The sequence below is a fragment of the Anarhichas minor genome, unplaced genomic scaffold (genome assembly GCF_050575085.1).
Source record: "Anarhichas minor isolate MPS153535 unplaced genomic scaffold, ASM5057508v1 ptg000014l, whole genome shotgun sequence".
Classification (NCBI taxonomy): domain Eukaryota; kingdom Metazoa; phylum Chordata; class Actinopteri; order Perciformes; family Anarhichadidae; genus Anarhichas; species Anarhichas minor.
Genome location: NW_027466460.1, coordinates 7926638 through 7943848, shown reverse-complemented (window position 1 = coordinate 7943848; position 17211 = coordinate 7926638). Strand labels below are relative to the sequence as shown.

The window sequence follows — 17211 nt, the reverse complement described above, 5'->3', positions numbered from 1 at the left end:
GGTGCAGAAGTCTCATTGAGAGTTACAGAAATCGCTTGATTACAGTGATTGCCTCAAAAGTTTGTGAAACAAAATATCTTGTTAAGGGTATACCATCATTTTTGTCCAGGCCATTTTTATCAGATTGTTTTTTTAAATGATTCTGTTGAACCACAATTCAAAAGTAATGTCTGATTTTCATTAGTTCATTTTCAGTAAATTTTTATTATTACTTTTGTCAGTTTCAAGTTATTTCAGGGACCATTGTGGGTTTTGCTTTCTTTAAGAAGGGTACCAACTATTTTGTCCACGTGTGTAAATGCACTGACTTTATTCTGTTTTTCCCCCTAATTCTTATTCTATTAGACCTTTTAGCACAGACACAAGAGTATTCCACCCTGCATGTCATAGCATATATGAACATGTGATTAAAAATAATCTTAGCAGAGATTGAAAAGATTAATTGAGATCAGTTCAAGTTGCTTTAAGCATTTTAATGTTTTACAAAACAACTTTAAAGCACTAATCACCGTAGTTTTTAATTGAGCTAATGTTTGCTGCATAATGCGTTCATATTGTAGAGACAAGCCAACAGAGAGGAAACAAATATGTGAAGATACTGTGGAGTGTGATGAAATTCAGGAGAAGCGAATGCAGATAAGAAAACGGAAATGACAAACATGAGCAGTAACAGATGTGGCCAACTCCATTATGTTGCTGAATCGTACATTATATCAAACGTAAGTGTGCAAAAATGTGGGTCATCAGTTTCTCAAAAGTATTCCACAAAATATGAAAAAAAATTCTGACCCAGGCATTTAAAATATTTTACTAGAGGAAATGTCATACTTCAGATTTGACATAGAAACTATATTTGTTTTAACTAAGGCAGTAACAAAGTATTCGTGTATTGAACAAAGCATTTTTATTGTATACTTCATTAACAGCAATAAAGACACCAATGGTTTACAGGCAGATATATAAATCTGTTTACAGACCACAAAAAATATAAATCCACAAAAAAATAATATTTAGAAGACTTCCTTGATGTTGAAGGTTTTGTACCTGAACATGTGGTGGAATACTGAGTGTTTCAGACAACAGGGAGTGAACCGTGGTGGCAGACTCCAGCTTGAGACAGAGCACATGCATTATTTATGTGAGGCACTTTTTTTGTGATTCACTGATGACAAATCCACAGGCAGAGTTGAGTCTGTTGTCCGTGCCGGTGCGGGTGGTGTCTTGGATCCTTTTCTACACGCTTAGTGTTTCGGCAACATTATTGAAGACTGTGCCATTGACTGTAACAGAAGGAAGAAAACAGATTTGTTCCCCCCCCCATGTATGTCTCACAGATGTACAGCAATAACTACGTTTTGATCATGTGAAAGAAGCATCAGAGTAACCTGGGGCCACAAGTTAATGTCTTTAGAAAGTTGAAAAGAAAAACAGGTGATATAATCATAAACTTTTTTTTTATTTTTATTTACCAGTAATTACTAGGGAGCTTTTTTGGAACTGGAACTTTTTCCAAAGTGTAAGCGTTTCCAATTAACAAAGAGACGTTCTGAACTACTTAACTTCCTGCAACCTCAAAGTACTTCAAGCATGTTTAAAAAATATTGATGCAAAACGTGTAGCCAGTGTAAAACACTGTGATTTACTGAGGTGCAATTAATACGATACGTGTTTATTAAACATGTGCACATTGAATATCTTTATTAACACATATATTGAGTGAAGACTGTAATATGTATTACAGTCATGGTGTGTTTTCATGTTCAATGTTTGCAAATACAGATTTCCATTCCAAGTTAAATCAGCCGAGTTGTATTTTGTGCACACACAGCACAATGACAGAATCTGAGTCATATGGAGACATCATTGCTCACTTATGGCACTTGTGCCTCGTGGTAATAATCACCTGCATGAGCGGGTGGTGTTTTAAGATGGTTCGATAACTCGGTTGAAACAGTTTAAGAGGTCGCTCAGTATAAATTAGATCTCAGTCTAAGATAGCCACCTACAAAAAAGGTAAACAGACATTCTTTCACAACCTCCCCAAAGGCTAAGTGAATGGAAATGAGTCATTATAAAGTTGACAACTTACTTTCAAGGTCCTGATTGTCTGAGCCCAGTCCATCTGACTAATCTGAGGTATTGCAGTCAGCAGGATACTGCTGGCTTTGTTGGCGTTCTCCTTCATCGTCTTCAGCACGTTGTCAACACAGACCTACGGGACGAGGGAAGACAAGCAGCTGGCGTGTGATATGAATCATTTACAGAAATGCAAATTTCACTTCCTGTTAGTGTCAGTCATTTTTGTGTTTCCCTAAAAATGTAAGATCCGAACTGATGCCGAAGAGAATGTTTGCACTGTGAATAACATTGTCTGGGATCAGAAATCGCAATGGACATTTGTGGCAGCAATGAGGGAAGATGCTATCTTGTAAAAGCAGTTTTTAAATATGGTTTCATATTTTTCAGATTCAACATAAAGTTTGGATAAATCATATGGAGATTGCCAGAAAAGGATCAAATTTTGAGCAATGGAGCAGATGTTAAAGATCTAATGTGAATATCTGAAATGGCTCTGCTGTAACCTGACAACACTTTAAATTAGGGTGATGAGAGTTCAAATCAATATCATCAAGATTCAGCAAAATTTGTGTCAACAAACATTTAAAACAATCAATGTTTTTATTGCAAAATGAGCTGTATTCTACGGGTACTCGTCACACAATTTAAGAAACATGTCACATCAGTGCAGATGTCAGTATGTTGTTTTTCAAGCAGCCAGCTGTGCCTTGTACTCTGACGACTCGTCACGCGGTGTTAATGATGCACTTGCTGTGTCCATGACACTGGCAATAATCACATTATGTCAGCTACAACATGGCTACAAGAAGAGGAGAAATCAAAACAAGAAGTGCAGTAAGCCTGCTGATTTATCTGCTGTGATCACATAAAGAAACCGAGGACTCACTCACACAGTCAGGGTAAAATATTTAAGTATGCCTCCATGAAATCAAGTGATAGTATCGACATTATTCAGCCAGACTTAGAGTATATAGTACAGTAAGTGACAACATTGTTTCCTTCCTGCGCTTGTGTTTTCTCCTGTGACCTTAATTAACATTCATGTTTTTGTGGTGTTTGCCAGGATGAAAACAGTGAAGCTGATGACTCAGTGTGACTCAACCTCCTCTGGCAGGCCTTCCACCGGAGGCTGGAAGGCAAGCCGGGGGGGGGGGGGGGGGGATTTCAGGAGGTAGTATGAGGCGGGGAGGGAGCAGAGAGGGGGTGGCGGTGGCAGCAGGATGTGGTGATCGTTCTGCAACCGGAGGGGGAAGAGGTCAGCTGCAGGAACTCGGAAGTGGAGTTGTGAGTTTGGTTGGATCAGTGACAAATGAGCCCAAACTCGCCCACACACAGTAAATCAGCTGCTTTATCCAGAGTGTCTGACAGAGAGGAGGTCAAGAGAAGCCACAAATACTGTAGTCTGCTTACAGAGCACAGATGTCGAGACCACATCATACTAATGAAATGGAACACAATAATGGTCTCGAAACATTTTAGTGCGTTAGTAACTTTAAACACTGCAAAAAGAGGTCAAAATGGTATTTGAAGTAATTCAAACTATTTATATTAGAGCCTATAATGTAACAATCTCCTGCAAAGCACAGAGGAAGAAAGTTAAACTTCGGACAGGACTGCCTTCAGAGTGACCTATTGGCTAAGGTACATTTGAGCTTTCCCTATGTTTGCAATTCATGCTTCTTTGTTAAACATTCTGGAAAAGTATTAAGTGTGTACTCAAACAATGTGGGGCTATTTAAAGTGATCCAAAACTAGCATGCTCTGTTGAGAACCGAAGAGGACCTCGTGCACCCAAACATTGTGTTTCCTGCTATATAAAGACACGGATCACCACGGTTTACAGTAAACACGGTCCTTTTCTTACAACTTCTGCACCAAAGTGCCTCGATGTAAGTTAAATGAAACAAAGGTTTTAAAATGATTTATATTCATCAATAAATTAGCAGGCCGATTAAATAAAAAATGAAATAATGAAAGATGTCCACGTTTTGTTTTGCTCATACTGAACCAACTTTCTCTCTGGTACATCTTTTTAAAGACGTGGCCGTCTGGCTGCCATCATTTAGAGCAGTGTGCATTTTAATGAGCCAATGGTTATGTGTAATAGACCCTCAGGGGTTTGGGTCTTAAGCGTTTTGGACAATGCTATTCAAACAGTTTGGAGAATCAGCTGTCTGATTAGAGGGAATCAGGTTAATAACAAGGAGGGGAACAGTAGAGGAATAGGATGACATCATGTGGGGAAAGACGTGGTCATACAGAGTAAATAACTATACAAGGTTATGACCGAGATGAGCAAACATGAAGTGAAGTGGTATAACACGATCCACGGTAGCTCCAGGAAACCAGGATGTGGTTATACTGCGAAGGAGAAGACAGTTGAGATAACAATCCCTTCACCAAGTTTCTCCTTTCAAGAAGTGACGGCTGGTTGTTGTTGTTAGTTTTAAAACACAGACACATGACAACATGCTGTCCAATGAGCTAGTTGAACCAGCAGCAAAACTGCTAGTAAGCTAGCAATAAGCAAAGACGGATCTGGGCCAAATTACCACCGTTACCGCAGAAGAAGAGCGGACATCAAACTAGTACAAACAGCTGTTAGGACCTCCAGCCTGCCGACTCACCGCCTCCTCGTGCTCCTTCCAACAGTCGTAGTCTGTTGCCATGGCAATGCTGGCATAGCACAAGCCGGCCTCCTTGGCGAGGACCACCTCCGGCACGGTGGTCATGTTGATGACATCGGCGCCCCACTGGCGGAACATCAGGCTTTCGGCACGCGAGGAGAAGCGCGGCCCCTCGATACTCAGCATGGTCCCTCGGACGTGACACTTGACCCCCAGGCTCCGCGCCACCTCCACCAGGACCTGCACCAGGATTCACAGTTAGTAGAGTAGAGTAGAGTTAGTAACTGTGTCCATTAGACCGATGGGAGGAGAGAGGGGGAAACTGTGGACATGGTTTTATATCCTGAATATGAGATCCAGCATTATATGATTGATCGCATACCATTTCTCACACAACTAATTCCCATGACAGTCTTTTGCCATTACATTTTTCATTTAATCTTCAATCTTTAAACAATTGAACCTCCTGAATAGCGGTAAATTCACCCCTTTAATATCCATCAGATGTACCTTAGCTGTCAGCAAATTGACTCCTAACTGTGCAGCTCCTGTGCAGCTTTTTTTCACCTCTCCACTAGCTTCACACTTCTGGTCTATTTTGGTCGAGGCATAATATGTCAAAAAGTTACATTAAATGTTCTATTTTAGAATCATTTTAGAAAACAATTGTATAAAAGCTCAGGAAGTGACGTTTGTAGAATGGGGTTTGTGTACAGGCACTTGAGGACTCACATCTCTGGTTCTGTTACAGAACGGCTCGGCCATCGGGATGTGACTCACTCCTGGAGGACTGGTGGACTGCCCGTCATACAGCGTCTGAGCTCTCTTGGTAGTCCTGGCCAAAAGAAGCACACAGGAAGAAATAACAGTTAGTATCAAAACAACACAAGCAAATCAGAGATGCCGTCAGGCAGGTTCAATTGTTGCCATTTAACCAAATCCAAACTAAATAATGAGTTTACTTGATTTGTTTTGTAAGTAATATGTAATATGCTAATGAAGAATACTAATTGGACAGTGAGATTTTTTTTATTTCCAATTTTTTTTATATCAGATTGGCAAATACATTTTTTTAATGAAAATTAAAGTATAAAAAAACTGAAAAGATGGAAAACAGAAATCAACATACCAAAACATTAAAAGAGCAAATACTGAGAGGACAAAACTATTCTAAGAAACACTGTCAGTCAACATGAACACCATGATATCAACAACCAAGCAGCACATTCACAGTTAATTGTCTCCAGATCATAATCTAAATAACTATTTTGAAATCTCCTAAAGAAGCCACAGTTTTAGTGATAAGTTAACCAGCGTGGTTGAATTATTTCCAGCATTAAACTACTCAACATTTTAGGAACAGTACTTTCAGGACAATACAAGCATTAACAGAGAACAGCAGCCGCATGGACTCTTACGCCGAGCCAACAACAGTCGTCCAATCTCCAGCTCTGCTGAGTCAGAGTCATGAACCTCCACCGGGCACCACGCCAGCCTGCCAGCTCCAGCTCTTTATGGAGCCCGGTCTGCAGTCCATACAAGAGGCCGGCTCACTTAGCCCAGTGACCTGAGTCTCCCTGTGTCCCCTCAGCTTGTTTAGTCAGTACTGAATTCTTTCATTACATCATTTAAGGATCATTGTGGGGTAATAAAAAAAAAATAAAAATAGGGAGATTTCTAAGTGGTGTTTGATTTTCTTCCATTTTCCCAGGGATTGCTTAGTCGTACCACAATTATCTCAGACATCCAAAATATTCGCTGACAATAGGCAAATATTTTGAAGTTGATGCCCAGCCCCGTCTTACTCATGACTCTGGCATTGGAAGACTAAAGTCCTTGCTTAAATAGTTTGCCAGCTGCAGCTCCACCCTGCTGAACAGTGAGCACACAGCACAATGCCTCTTTATGCTACACAAACCTAATTATCTTGGTGTTTCATGAGCAATGTCATTTCAGCATCATTGTTGTGAAGACTTGCTCCTTCAGCCTATAATTATCCTAAAATGAAGGATGTGGTATAGACGACTAAGCATTAGATATATTCTACCAATCCTTTAACGTCCATCATATGAAGTACAGCTCCACACTTTACACTCGACATTATTAAGACATTATTACCTATTTATTTGTAAAAAGATACATCATACATCATATTATTCTTGCACCCATGTGGAATTGATCAGTGTTTTTGTTTTTCAGGATCTAAATCAAGGGTCAAACGAGGAGGATGGTTTTAATAAGTCCACGTGAGACGGTACTGCATTAAACTCCACACAGCCAGCAGCACTAACCTAGAGCCACCAAGTGTTTGCTCTGGAGGAGCCGAGGCGACTTAACAATAGTGGAATCAATACTGTGAAGCTTTCAGAAAGCATGCTGTCACATGCTGCAGAACAAGTCTGAACAAGTCTGAACAAGCAGCTTCCTCATTTCTGATAAACAGATCTCTCTGTGCTTAATGCCGGTAAAGAAGCTGTTCACCAACACGGCTGAACAAAGCCACAGGCAACGTGATGCAGTCGTACGCTGACACACTGACACCACTCTGTCTCAACGCATCCAGCTGGATGCCAGCTGGCTGAAACAGCACGCATCGAGTTATTTAATGGAATTTGTGCGATCGGCCAAACGAGCGAGCGCAACATTCCCACAGGGAGCCATGCTACACACAAAGTATATGCCTGGAGGACAGACGCTGCTGAGAGTGCCTTCACATCAGCGAAACAGAGCGATATCCTCAGGTTTACCAGTGTTTGACTGAGGGAAGAGTGAGCGAGGATTTCTAGAGATAGAAAACCAGAAATAATAATTTTTTTAAAAGGTTTTGTTGCGACTGAAGACATGGAAACAATAAATATAGGTATGCATTACCGATGTAAATAAACAGGAATCAGTCAACCTGTTTATTTGTGTTCAAAATCAGCATCAAAACCAGAACAGTACTATCAGCTGATGTCAATATAAAGTACATCTTCATGTGAACAAGACCTCTCCATGACACTCGCTAAAACATGAGACAGACAGGAAGGAGGCCCGACTGTTCACAAGAATATCTCTGTTAATTATCATATTCGTGTCAACTATTTCTATAGGAGGAACGTCACAGTGACAGCGTTTCTTTATATTCTCACGGAGGCTGTGAGCAAACTAAGACTGTGAGAGTTCAACAGAACATCAGGCAGAGGTTCACCATTCTTCCAGCTGAACAGGATAGTAAACAAATATTGGCTTCGTCAAAATGTGTCAGACGTGGTGAGTCAAGTCCGTCCCCCTTTTTCTTACTCAGCTATCTGGACACTGTTGTCACACAGTAACATGAATCCTGTCAGTGAGATGTGTGGGAAGGTGTTTGAATTACTGCAATACACAGTCGCAGCAGGAGGACAACCGACGGCAAACTATTTAAAAAGGAACACATCAAGACAGTTAATACAATCTTAACTTTTGTGGAGTTTCATTCATAAAACATCAAAAAACTATTCAGCCACTTTATTCACGTAAACTTTAACCGCATACGTGTTTATTTAAACACGTATGCAGTTAACACATTTCAGAGTGTGCAATGTCGCAGATTATGTTGTTGTATTTCCTGAGCTGTGTTAATATGAATAAGGATGTTGTATATGAATATCAGCCATGTGATTTAAGGGTCTTAGACTATACAGTGTGAACAGATTAAAGTGGGGATTTCTCCACATTGCTCTAAGTCTAAATAAACTAAAGCTACTTGTGCGCTACTTGTTAATGTAATAACTTGCTTTTTCTTGCCTGTATGTTGAGCTCTTGCTCGACTTTATGTTATCACTTTTTCATGTTCTGTCTGATAACAGATAGAAAGAAAACTTAAGATTAACATACTCAGCTAAATATATCTTTTACATTCTGAAAACAATAAATGAAGAATAGAATTATTGAAATGCTCTGACATTCTGTTTCCTATTCTTCCTGAGAGTATTTGGAAAGAAGAAACAAATGTCTGAACCATAACCATAACCACTGACCTGTCAATGAACTGGTCTATGATGACAATGTCTCCTGGCTGAATCTCCTCCCGGAGTGAGCCACAGGCCGTGGTAACCAGCAGATGTGTGCAGCCCTCTTCTCTCAGTGCCCAGATGTTGGCCTGGTAGTTCACATTGGACGGCATTATAGTGTGTTGTCTCCCATGCCTAAGAAAAGGAAAATTCAATTCAAGACACACATTGTTTATTCATGTTCATTGATTTTTATGTCCAAAACCGGCAAACACACTCAGAGACTGTTAACCCTGAATCAACAGTCTTGGTTGTGTCCCATTCAATAACTCAGCACTGCAGACATCTTTCCATCATAACCTCAACTCACACAAATAAATCAATGGATCAATCCTGCTTTCATAATTTTGGGAATATTTCAAGGATTAGACCATCTCTTTCTCACAAAAACCTAGAAACCGTCTTTACGCCTTCATAACTAGTAGATTAGTCAACATTTCACCGACCCTGGCTTCCTGACACTGGCTCCATGTGGCTTTTTGAACTGACTTAAAGATATTATTGATTAAAAACAAATCCCTGAGAGGCTTCTCTGCAAGTTATCTATCAGATTTCTTATTGCTCCAAGTCCCTTTCTGCACCTTGAGATCCTCGGAGGCATTGTTTGTTGTTTTACCAAGATCTAGAATCATACATAAAGGTGATACAGTCGTTGCAGTCCGGGCTCCTAGACTGAGGAAAGACCTGCTGGAGGAGATCAGGGTGCAAACTCTGTGTCATCTTTTAAAAATCCACATTTTTAGAATTGCTTTTCAGCAATTTTATTTGTGGTTTATGACATATTTGTTCATTTTACTCTATGTTTTTAGTTCATTTCATTCTCTTTGTGTTTTTAAATGTATTGTTTTAATTGCAAAGCAATGTGTAACAGTGTTTAGAAAGGTACTGTATAAATAAAGTTTGTTATTTTATTCTTAGTAGTAGTAGTATTAGTATTAGACGCATGGCACCTCATTGTTATATGGAGTGTAATATTGAAAAGATGCAGTATGAATGAGGATCCACTAGGTGGTGCTAATAAAACACATTTTCATAATTGATATTTTAAGATGAAGTAAAACACCTTCTCTTACCTTGCGAGGAGCACACACTCCACGTTTTTTATCTTCCCCAGTATCAGAGCATCGGATGGCTGTTGAAGAGGAGCAGAACGATCAAACTATACAGCACACTCCTCTACGGATTCATCTACGCGCAAAGCAGGCCAGACTGTCAGTAGAGCTCATTGTTCACACGACTAACCTTTCCATACGGTGTGTCCACATAACGCTCAGTCCTCCCCTCCAAGATATCTGGATCATCAAGGCCTGAACCACCAATTATTCCAATCTAAACAAAAAAAGTCATCAACACACAATTACATCAGAATTTATTAATTAAACTTTTCATAATGTGCTTTTTGTACAGTATAGAAATTACAGCATGGGCAAAACACAAAATATAAACGAAAGGTGGTGTTTAAAAGTATATGAGCACACATTCAAATCAGTCACTAAGTCATGACCAACTGAAAAACCCAAAGATAAGATGAGAACATGCTATTTCCCCATAAGGAAGAATTCTGGCTGTGTATGTACATATTTTACTGTTTGTAGTCAGTTAAAAGTATCGCTCCAGGGTAGTGTAGTAATAGAGGCAAATATTTACTTCACTCCACTACATTTATTTGAAAGATTTATTAATTTCTAGTACTTAAAAGATGGGTATATTAGATAGAAGATATGATGTAAAGTCATAGATTACTACCAATATGTTAAATTGTTCAAATTCGTTCCCCCTGAAACCACCTACAACATTGCTGCTTCCATATGAATCAATGCATTGATAATAATTAGAATATTAAGATATTTTCTATGACTGCAACCAATAATTTTTTTCATTTGTGTTCCAGATATACTTGTATATCCTGTTGTATTTATAAGCTTGTTGTATGTTAATCTGTGAAATAACTAGTAATAAGAGATGGCAAAACATTATAGTGAACTAAAATGTACAACGTTTCCTTCTGAAATGCGGGGGAGAAGACGTACAAAGTAGGATAAAAAGCTAATACTGGAGTACTTAGTAATTGTACTTACTGGCAGCTGTCATGCCTGGCCATGTGTCCAATCCACTAAGGTAAAGTAACAATAATGTCAGGAAGTAAAGTGACATTTTTTTATCAACCTGACAAAATTACATTCTTGTGGGAAGAAAAGAAAAGAAAAGGCAATGTAGCTTCTTTACATTCTAATAGAATGTAAAGAAGCTACATTGTATCAGAATGTAACTTCTTTACATTCTAATAGAATGTAAAGAAGCTACATTGTATCAGCATGTAACTTCTTTACATTCTAATAGAATGTAAAGAAGCTACATTGTATCAGCATGTAACTTCTTTACATTCTAATAGAATGTAAAGAAGCTACAGTGTATAGAATGATTCTATTGAAGTTATTCCTTTTTTAAATGTTTTAGATGAGTCACTAATCACTTTAAAATAGTGATTATAGCTGCTTAAATTTGGTTACATTGCTATTTGCTGTCATTGAAAATAAAATTATTAAATAACAATGTATGTATAGGCTACTTGTATTGTTTAAAATAATGTCAGCAGGGACTGTTGGCCCTTGGGCATTTTCACATTATCAAATCTGGCCCTCTTTGAAAAACGTTTGGACACCCCTGCACTAAACCTAAGATGGTTCACCTTTGACCCCGAGCTGTTTCCCCAGTACCTCATAGAGCAACATTGCACTTAGCATGCAGACGTTAGCTTGTGTTATTTAACTTAGCTATGGCCGTTAGCTGGTGAACAAAAGATTACAAGTACGGCTTTTCTAGTACAGTACGACGCTAACAGCTAGCGTTATTTAAGAGCATTTCCCGCGCTTCCATGTTTGTCACAGCAGCACATCTGCATTAGATAACGTGAACTAGCTACGTTACGTTACTAGTTACGTTATCTTCATTGATTTCCCCAGTGTTCTAACACACAATATTCACTTTGTAAGACTTTCAATGTGACAATACATGTCAGGTTATTACCTTAATGGGCACCATGGAAGAAGCCATGACGAGAGTGTTCTTGTTTTTCAAGTTAAAGAAGTTGCGAGGAAAAGAACCTTTGTAGCCACATCCGTTAACATCCGTTAGCACAGCGGAAATCAGACAAGTCTCTTCCGGTTTGGTTTGTTTGCCTTCAAAATAATGGCATGGCGCTTAACCATTATTCGTCTACCTTGCAGCAGGCAATTCGTTTCCATTAATTTGACCACGAACCCTAAGTTCACTTGATGCCTGTGACATTATTCATCAGTGGACTTGTTTACTGTAGTTGTTTGTACTTCTGCAGCTAGCTAAAGGGAATACTTTTCAACTTATTATGCACTTCAAGCATTGTTTGCCACAACACTATAACTTTCATAACTGACCCGTCTCTACCAAGATGATAATTAAACTGAATTTAATTTCATTATAATATGAAAAATAAATGCAAACTGGAAAGAAGGTACTTTGAAATGGTCTGCAGCCCTGTGAAGAAGTGTGTACTAGGCACAAAAATAAAATATGCAAAAACATTGGTATAGTCCTTTTAAGTGACATCCCCTTACTAAATTTGGCCTTGACATTTCACAGAGTATGATGTTTTTAGGAAACTTCTAGTGCTCAGTTTTCTCATAAATGGAAAGTGCTGGGAATCCAAAAACTAACCACACACACATGAACCACTATAAAAGACACACATTTAGGTTTTAAGGATAATGCTTTTCACGGCTATATAATCAAGAAATTAAGAGTTTAGCACCCAACCCTTCTACACTGAATCAGCACAGCACTTTGTATTTTTGTATTGTGGGAGGTACATGAAAGATGGAGAGCAAAAGTTGTGTCTCATGAAACAGGAAGTGAATTATATATAGCAACAGCTGTAGATTTATTTTGAGAGGTACAGGACCCAAATAAGAGGTTTGAGTTTATCTGAATTGCCATGCAGAATCAGGATCGATCCTCATATTTGTGAGACTACAAATCTATGCAAAGAAATTTACAGTCAGTTTCTTTCTTTTCAGAAAACAACAGCACACACAGTTGCTCATTACAATTTATTTCAAATGAAATTAACCACAAAAGAACCCATTCAGAGACCCAAACACCATCTCCGGGTAAGAACTACTCTGTGTGTAGCAGATAGAAATTGTTTTGTCTTAAGAAGAAAGCTGACTTATGATGACAAAAGAAAATCACTGTGATCAATATCACCCCTGAGAGCACCGTAGAAATAAAATACATCCATTAAAAGAAAATGACTTTCCTGAATAAGAATCGACACTGAAAAAAGATGTGCAATCCCCAATAGAAGTCCATCAGCACTTTGGGCAACCTTAGTTGTATTTTAAAATGTGCTATACAAAGACATTTTGATTTGATTCTCCTTCGTTCATAGTGGCACTTTGCACATTAAATAGGAATATTTTAGGGGTTTAAGTGTTAGCGCAGTCATGTTAACATAGCAACATATTGACCATTGTTTTGATGTTAAATACTGCTGGCAGCCCGTAGCTGCTGGTGGGTGAATCCATCAGCTCCCACCTGACTGTCTGGAATCTGAACTTCTGTAAAACTACTCCAGAGAGTCCGGAGGGGCGGAGTCAACCGGGCCCTCTGTGGTACTGTCGATTGTTGGGTTGTCCTTGTTCGTGCTGCTGGCCTGGTCGACACTGTCACTATCAAACGAATCGCTGTCACTATCGATGGTAATGACAGTGGGCGAGTGCTTCCCTGTGCGTTCGTTACTCTTGTGCCTTCTGCTCTTCTTCTTGTGTTTCTTCTTCTTCTTATGGTAACGCTTGCTTCGTTCATGACAGTCTTCCTCATTGACGAGCTCCACGCTGACGCTCCTGCTCGTCTTTCTCGACCTGTCTTTGGATTTTGTTCTACGCTTCTCTTTGCTGTTTTTCTTGTGTTTTGTTGATAAAACGGGGGCATCACCTTCGGCGTTTGAGTTTGAAAGTGCGTTTTTGGATGTTTCCTCCAAATGTCTCGTCTTGTATTTCCTCTTTCCACCAGGCTTGCTGTTGTGAGGTCTCCGTTTCGTTGAAGGGGAGCGACTGCTGGAATAAGTCCTAGAACGAGAGTGCCCTTTGTCCCGTCTACGCCGGTCCCTGCTGGGGCTCCTGGAGCAAGAGCGACGATCTGTGAACTTGCGGCTGCTGTAATAGTAGGACCGGCTCTCTGTGTAATGCCTCCCACCATCATTTTTCTCTTGGCTGTAATGCCTGTACGACTGATAGCTGTGATCACTGTCCCTCCTCCTGCAATCGCCGTCACGTTTTGAGTAGTCTCTGCCACTGGAGTAAGAATAACCTCCTTCTCTGGATAGAGTGCCGACACTGCTGTGGTACATCACCGGGCTCCTGCTGGAGTGACTGCGCTCTGCACTTCGTGACCTCCTCTTCCTCCCATGGTCTCTGTCCTTTGACAAGAGCCTCTCCCTAGATCTGTCTTTTCTGCCCGACTTACTGGATGTCTTGTGCCTGCTGGATGTTGAAGAGCTACATCTTTCTTTTGAATCCAACAGATGATAGCGGTCAGTTTCTGCATTCTCTGACTGTCCAGCACCGCTTGGATCACTGCTCTGTGAAGCCATAGGACTGAGACTAGAGAAGCGGATGTGTTGAGGTAGAAGAGGCACTGCTTTAATATCTTCACTGGCAGACTCATCCGAGTCAGAGGACAGCTGAACCAGCTCAGGAGTCCTGTCTGATGTTGGCTTCACAAAACTAATAATGACACAGTCGTCGCTGTCATAAGGCAGACACTCTTCGTGGTTAACTTCACCCCGAGTCTCGTCTGTTTGGTTATGAGGACTCGTTTGCTGTGGAGAGGCCCCAAACTCACGCGCCTCCTCCTCTAAACTGCTGTCTGAGTCGAGGACTGACAGACACTCTGCCCTGCCCTGCTCTGCTGTCGTAGAATACGACGGCCCCGGCGTCTCATCGTCCCACACAGCGTGGCTCAGCGAAGACGTGGGGTCTCCTGGGGGGTTCAACTCCACCGAGTGTTCCTCATCCTCTGAGATAGCGATCACGGACGAACTGGAGCTGCCGTCTTCATCTGAAGAAGCGGCCGGGCAGTCATAGACAGCATGCTGGTCATAGGCCTCCATGTTGAAGGGAGACTTTGCAAAGCTGATGAACTCATGCAGAAAGTGCTCCGTGCGCCCCTGGAGGAACGGCCTCAGCTCTTCCTGGATAGCTCCGTCCTCCATATCGTAACGTGTAATGCGCGACATGATGATGTGTTGAACTATGTTGACCAGAGAGCCGTGGGCTCCATACAGCACAATCAGTTCTCTTTTTAGCCAGGGGATCAGTCGATGCAGGCAGGCGGGATTTTTTCGGAAGAACTCAGCCGCGGTGTCTCGGGAGCGGCCACCATCCCGGACACTCCGAATCCTCACCCCCCGTCGGTACAGTTCCCTCCTGAAGTTGACCATTTCCTGCTCTCTGAGACTGTTCACTGCCCGGCCTTCACTCGCAGCTCTCCTCTTGGCTGCCAACCTCATCATCATCCGCCGGATGTAACGGTCCTGCGGCTGTTGGGGAGGGTTCGCCGAGGCTTCAAACATGACTCCATTGTCTGGAGGCGGAGAGGTCCTCCCCCGCATCTGTCGATGGACTCCGGTAAGAGTTGTGCGGTATCTAAACCGCACTCCACCAAAAGTCCCAAAAGAGGTGTTTTCCACCGGTTGCAAGTCATACTTCTTAAAGTCTTGCTCTGAATTTATAGTGTGATAGATTGAATTAAAGGACTGTTTGCATAAAGGGCACTCGGCTTTGTTCTTGGACCACTCATGAATACAGCGGAAACAGAACTTGTGTAGGCAGAGGTCCAGGTAAGAAATGTTGTTAAATTTGTCCAAACAGATGGGACATTTGGAGTCCGGCGACACCTCTGCAGACGTGTCTTCAGAGGTTTTCCTTCTGCCCTTCTTCTGGCTCTGCTGCAGGGCAAACTTGATTGCTGACATAATCTGATGAGAAAAATAGGGTTCAAATTATTATGAAATTGGGAATTCTCGCACATACCAAACAAGAATTGTAAGGCAGACATACAGTAACATGTTACGTTCTACCAAGGTGTTGCAGTTAAGTCTAAAATGAGACATATTGAGTAGGCACCAGATTCAACCATGAATCACTGCATTATGACCTGCTACTGTTGACAGGTGTGTTATAATGTTATAATGAATGAATAATCATGTTATAATGAACACTTTCTCATCGTAATGGAAACAATAAAATACTATATGGCTAGTACAAGTCTACTTTAATTATTATGTCATATCAGTTTCGTTTGTTATAACAAGAACTGACTGTCTCTCTCCAATTGCATGCCCACCGATACATCAATAACTTTAACCCAACACGTTCCTACTTGAGCAATAAATAAACGGTTTGTAATTGTCCTATCATGAGTATCTTGTAGTAACAATAAAAAATGGTGTTACACCAACAAACGTGTCTTATAATGAGAAACAGAGCAGAATAAATGACAGAAATGAATGCTTAAGTCGATGGATAATGTTACGCTAATGCTATAACAGTCTGTGATACATAACTGTCATGCTCCTCACGTTACATGACATTTATTTGCGCTGTACACATTACGTGCCTTACTCATCTATCGCTAATGTTGATAGAACATGTCGGAATAACCCTACAGTTAAATTCGTTTATTCCTTCGATTGCGGTGTTTTCGGTTAGCGTTGACATTGGTTAGCCTAGCCGGCTAGGCTAGACCCGCCGTGCCTATAGGATCACAGAAATGACTCGTGTTAGTTTCGGGAAAGCTAAACAGTTGTAAATACGTAAGATATAACGTACTGATAGTACCTCAGACAATCCTGACATGCACACAAGCTATTCTGTCAAAGCTACATTGGCGGTACCACTGATCGAAGCTTCAAACTCTAGCTCACGAACTGGGGAACTATGTTCGCTAAGGTTAGCATGCTAGTTAGGTTAGCATGCTAGTTAGGTTAGCATGATATTTAGGTAGGCTGATAAGCTATGTAGCATTAGCTAGCTAATGCTACATAGCTAAGACGTAGAGACGCAGTCTAGTTAGGACGTTCGAGAAAAGTTGTACAATATTTACTTTTGGCTTCCCCAGACACGTATGCTGTTGAGAACTGATCAGCCTTCTCCGTCTTGTAGAAATCCATTCATTTCTACATAACTATCGTTCAGGAGTGAGTTTAAACAAGTCCAGCAGCCTGGCTTCTGGACTTAACGCTCCTTCCAAATCCTACCGAACAGTCCGAGTATTTTTTGATGTAATACAAACTATAAGCCACTTCCGCCCTTCACAATAAAAGCGCAGTCTTCGCATTTTGAATATTTTTTTACTGTCAAAATTAAATAACAATTAAAAAAAACATTTTAGTGACAGTAGCTATTCTACAGTGTACTTACTGTAACCTGCAA

The 17211-nt window shown here is 40.6% G+C and overlaps 2 protein-coding genes across 2 annotated transcripts; both read right to left on the bottom strand.

The window, feature by feature from the left end:
• Nucleotides 1–889: 889 nt before the first annotated feature.
• On the bottom strand, nt 890–11907 carry mtap (methylthioadenosine phosphorylase). The gene is made up of 8 exons (XM_076091308.1): nt 11768–11907; nt 9983–10069; nt 9814–9872; nt 8708–8875; nt 5439–5541; nt 4707–4946; nt 2090–2212; nt 890–1280 (listed from the first exon to the last, which is right to left on the bottom strand). Exons 1-8 carry the CDS (start codon nt 11792–11794, stop codon nt 1242–1244), a joined length of 846 nt encoding a protein of 281 aa, XP_075947423.1. The 5' UTR covers nt 11795–11907; the 3' UTR covers nt 890–1241.
• Nucleotides 11908–12811: 904 nt separating this feature from the next.
• On the bottom strand, nt 12812–17043 carry toporsa (topoisomerase I binding, arginine/serine-rich a). Its single transcript, XM_076091307.1, has 2 exons — nt 16883–17043; nt 12812–15755 (listed from the first exon to the last, which is right to left on the bottom strand). Exon 2 carries the CDS (start codon nt 15750–15752, stop codon nt 13344–13346), a length of 2409 nt encoding a protein of 802 aa, XP_075947422.1. The 5' UTR covers nt 15753–15755; nt 16883–17043; the 3' UTR covers nt 12812–13343.
• Between the last annotated feature and the right edge of the window lie 168 nt (nt 17044–17211).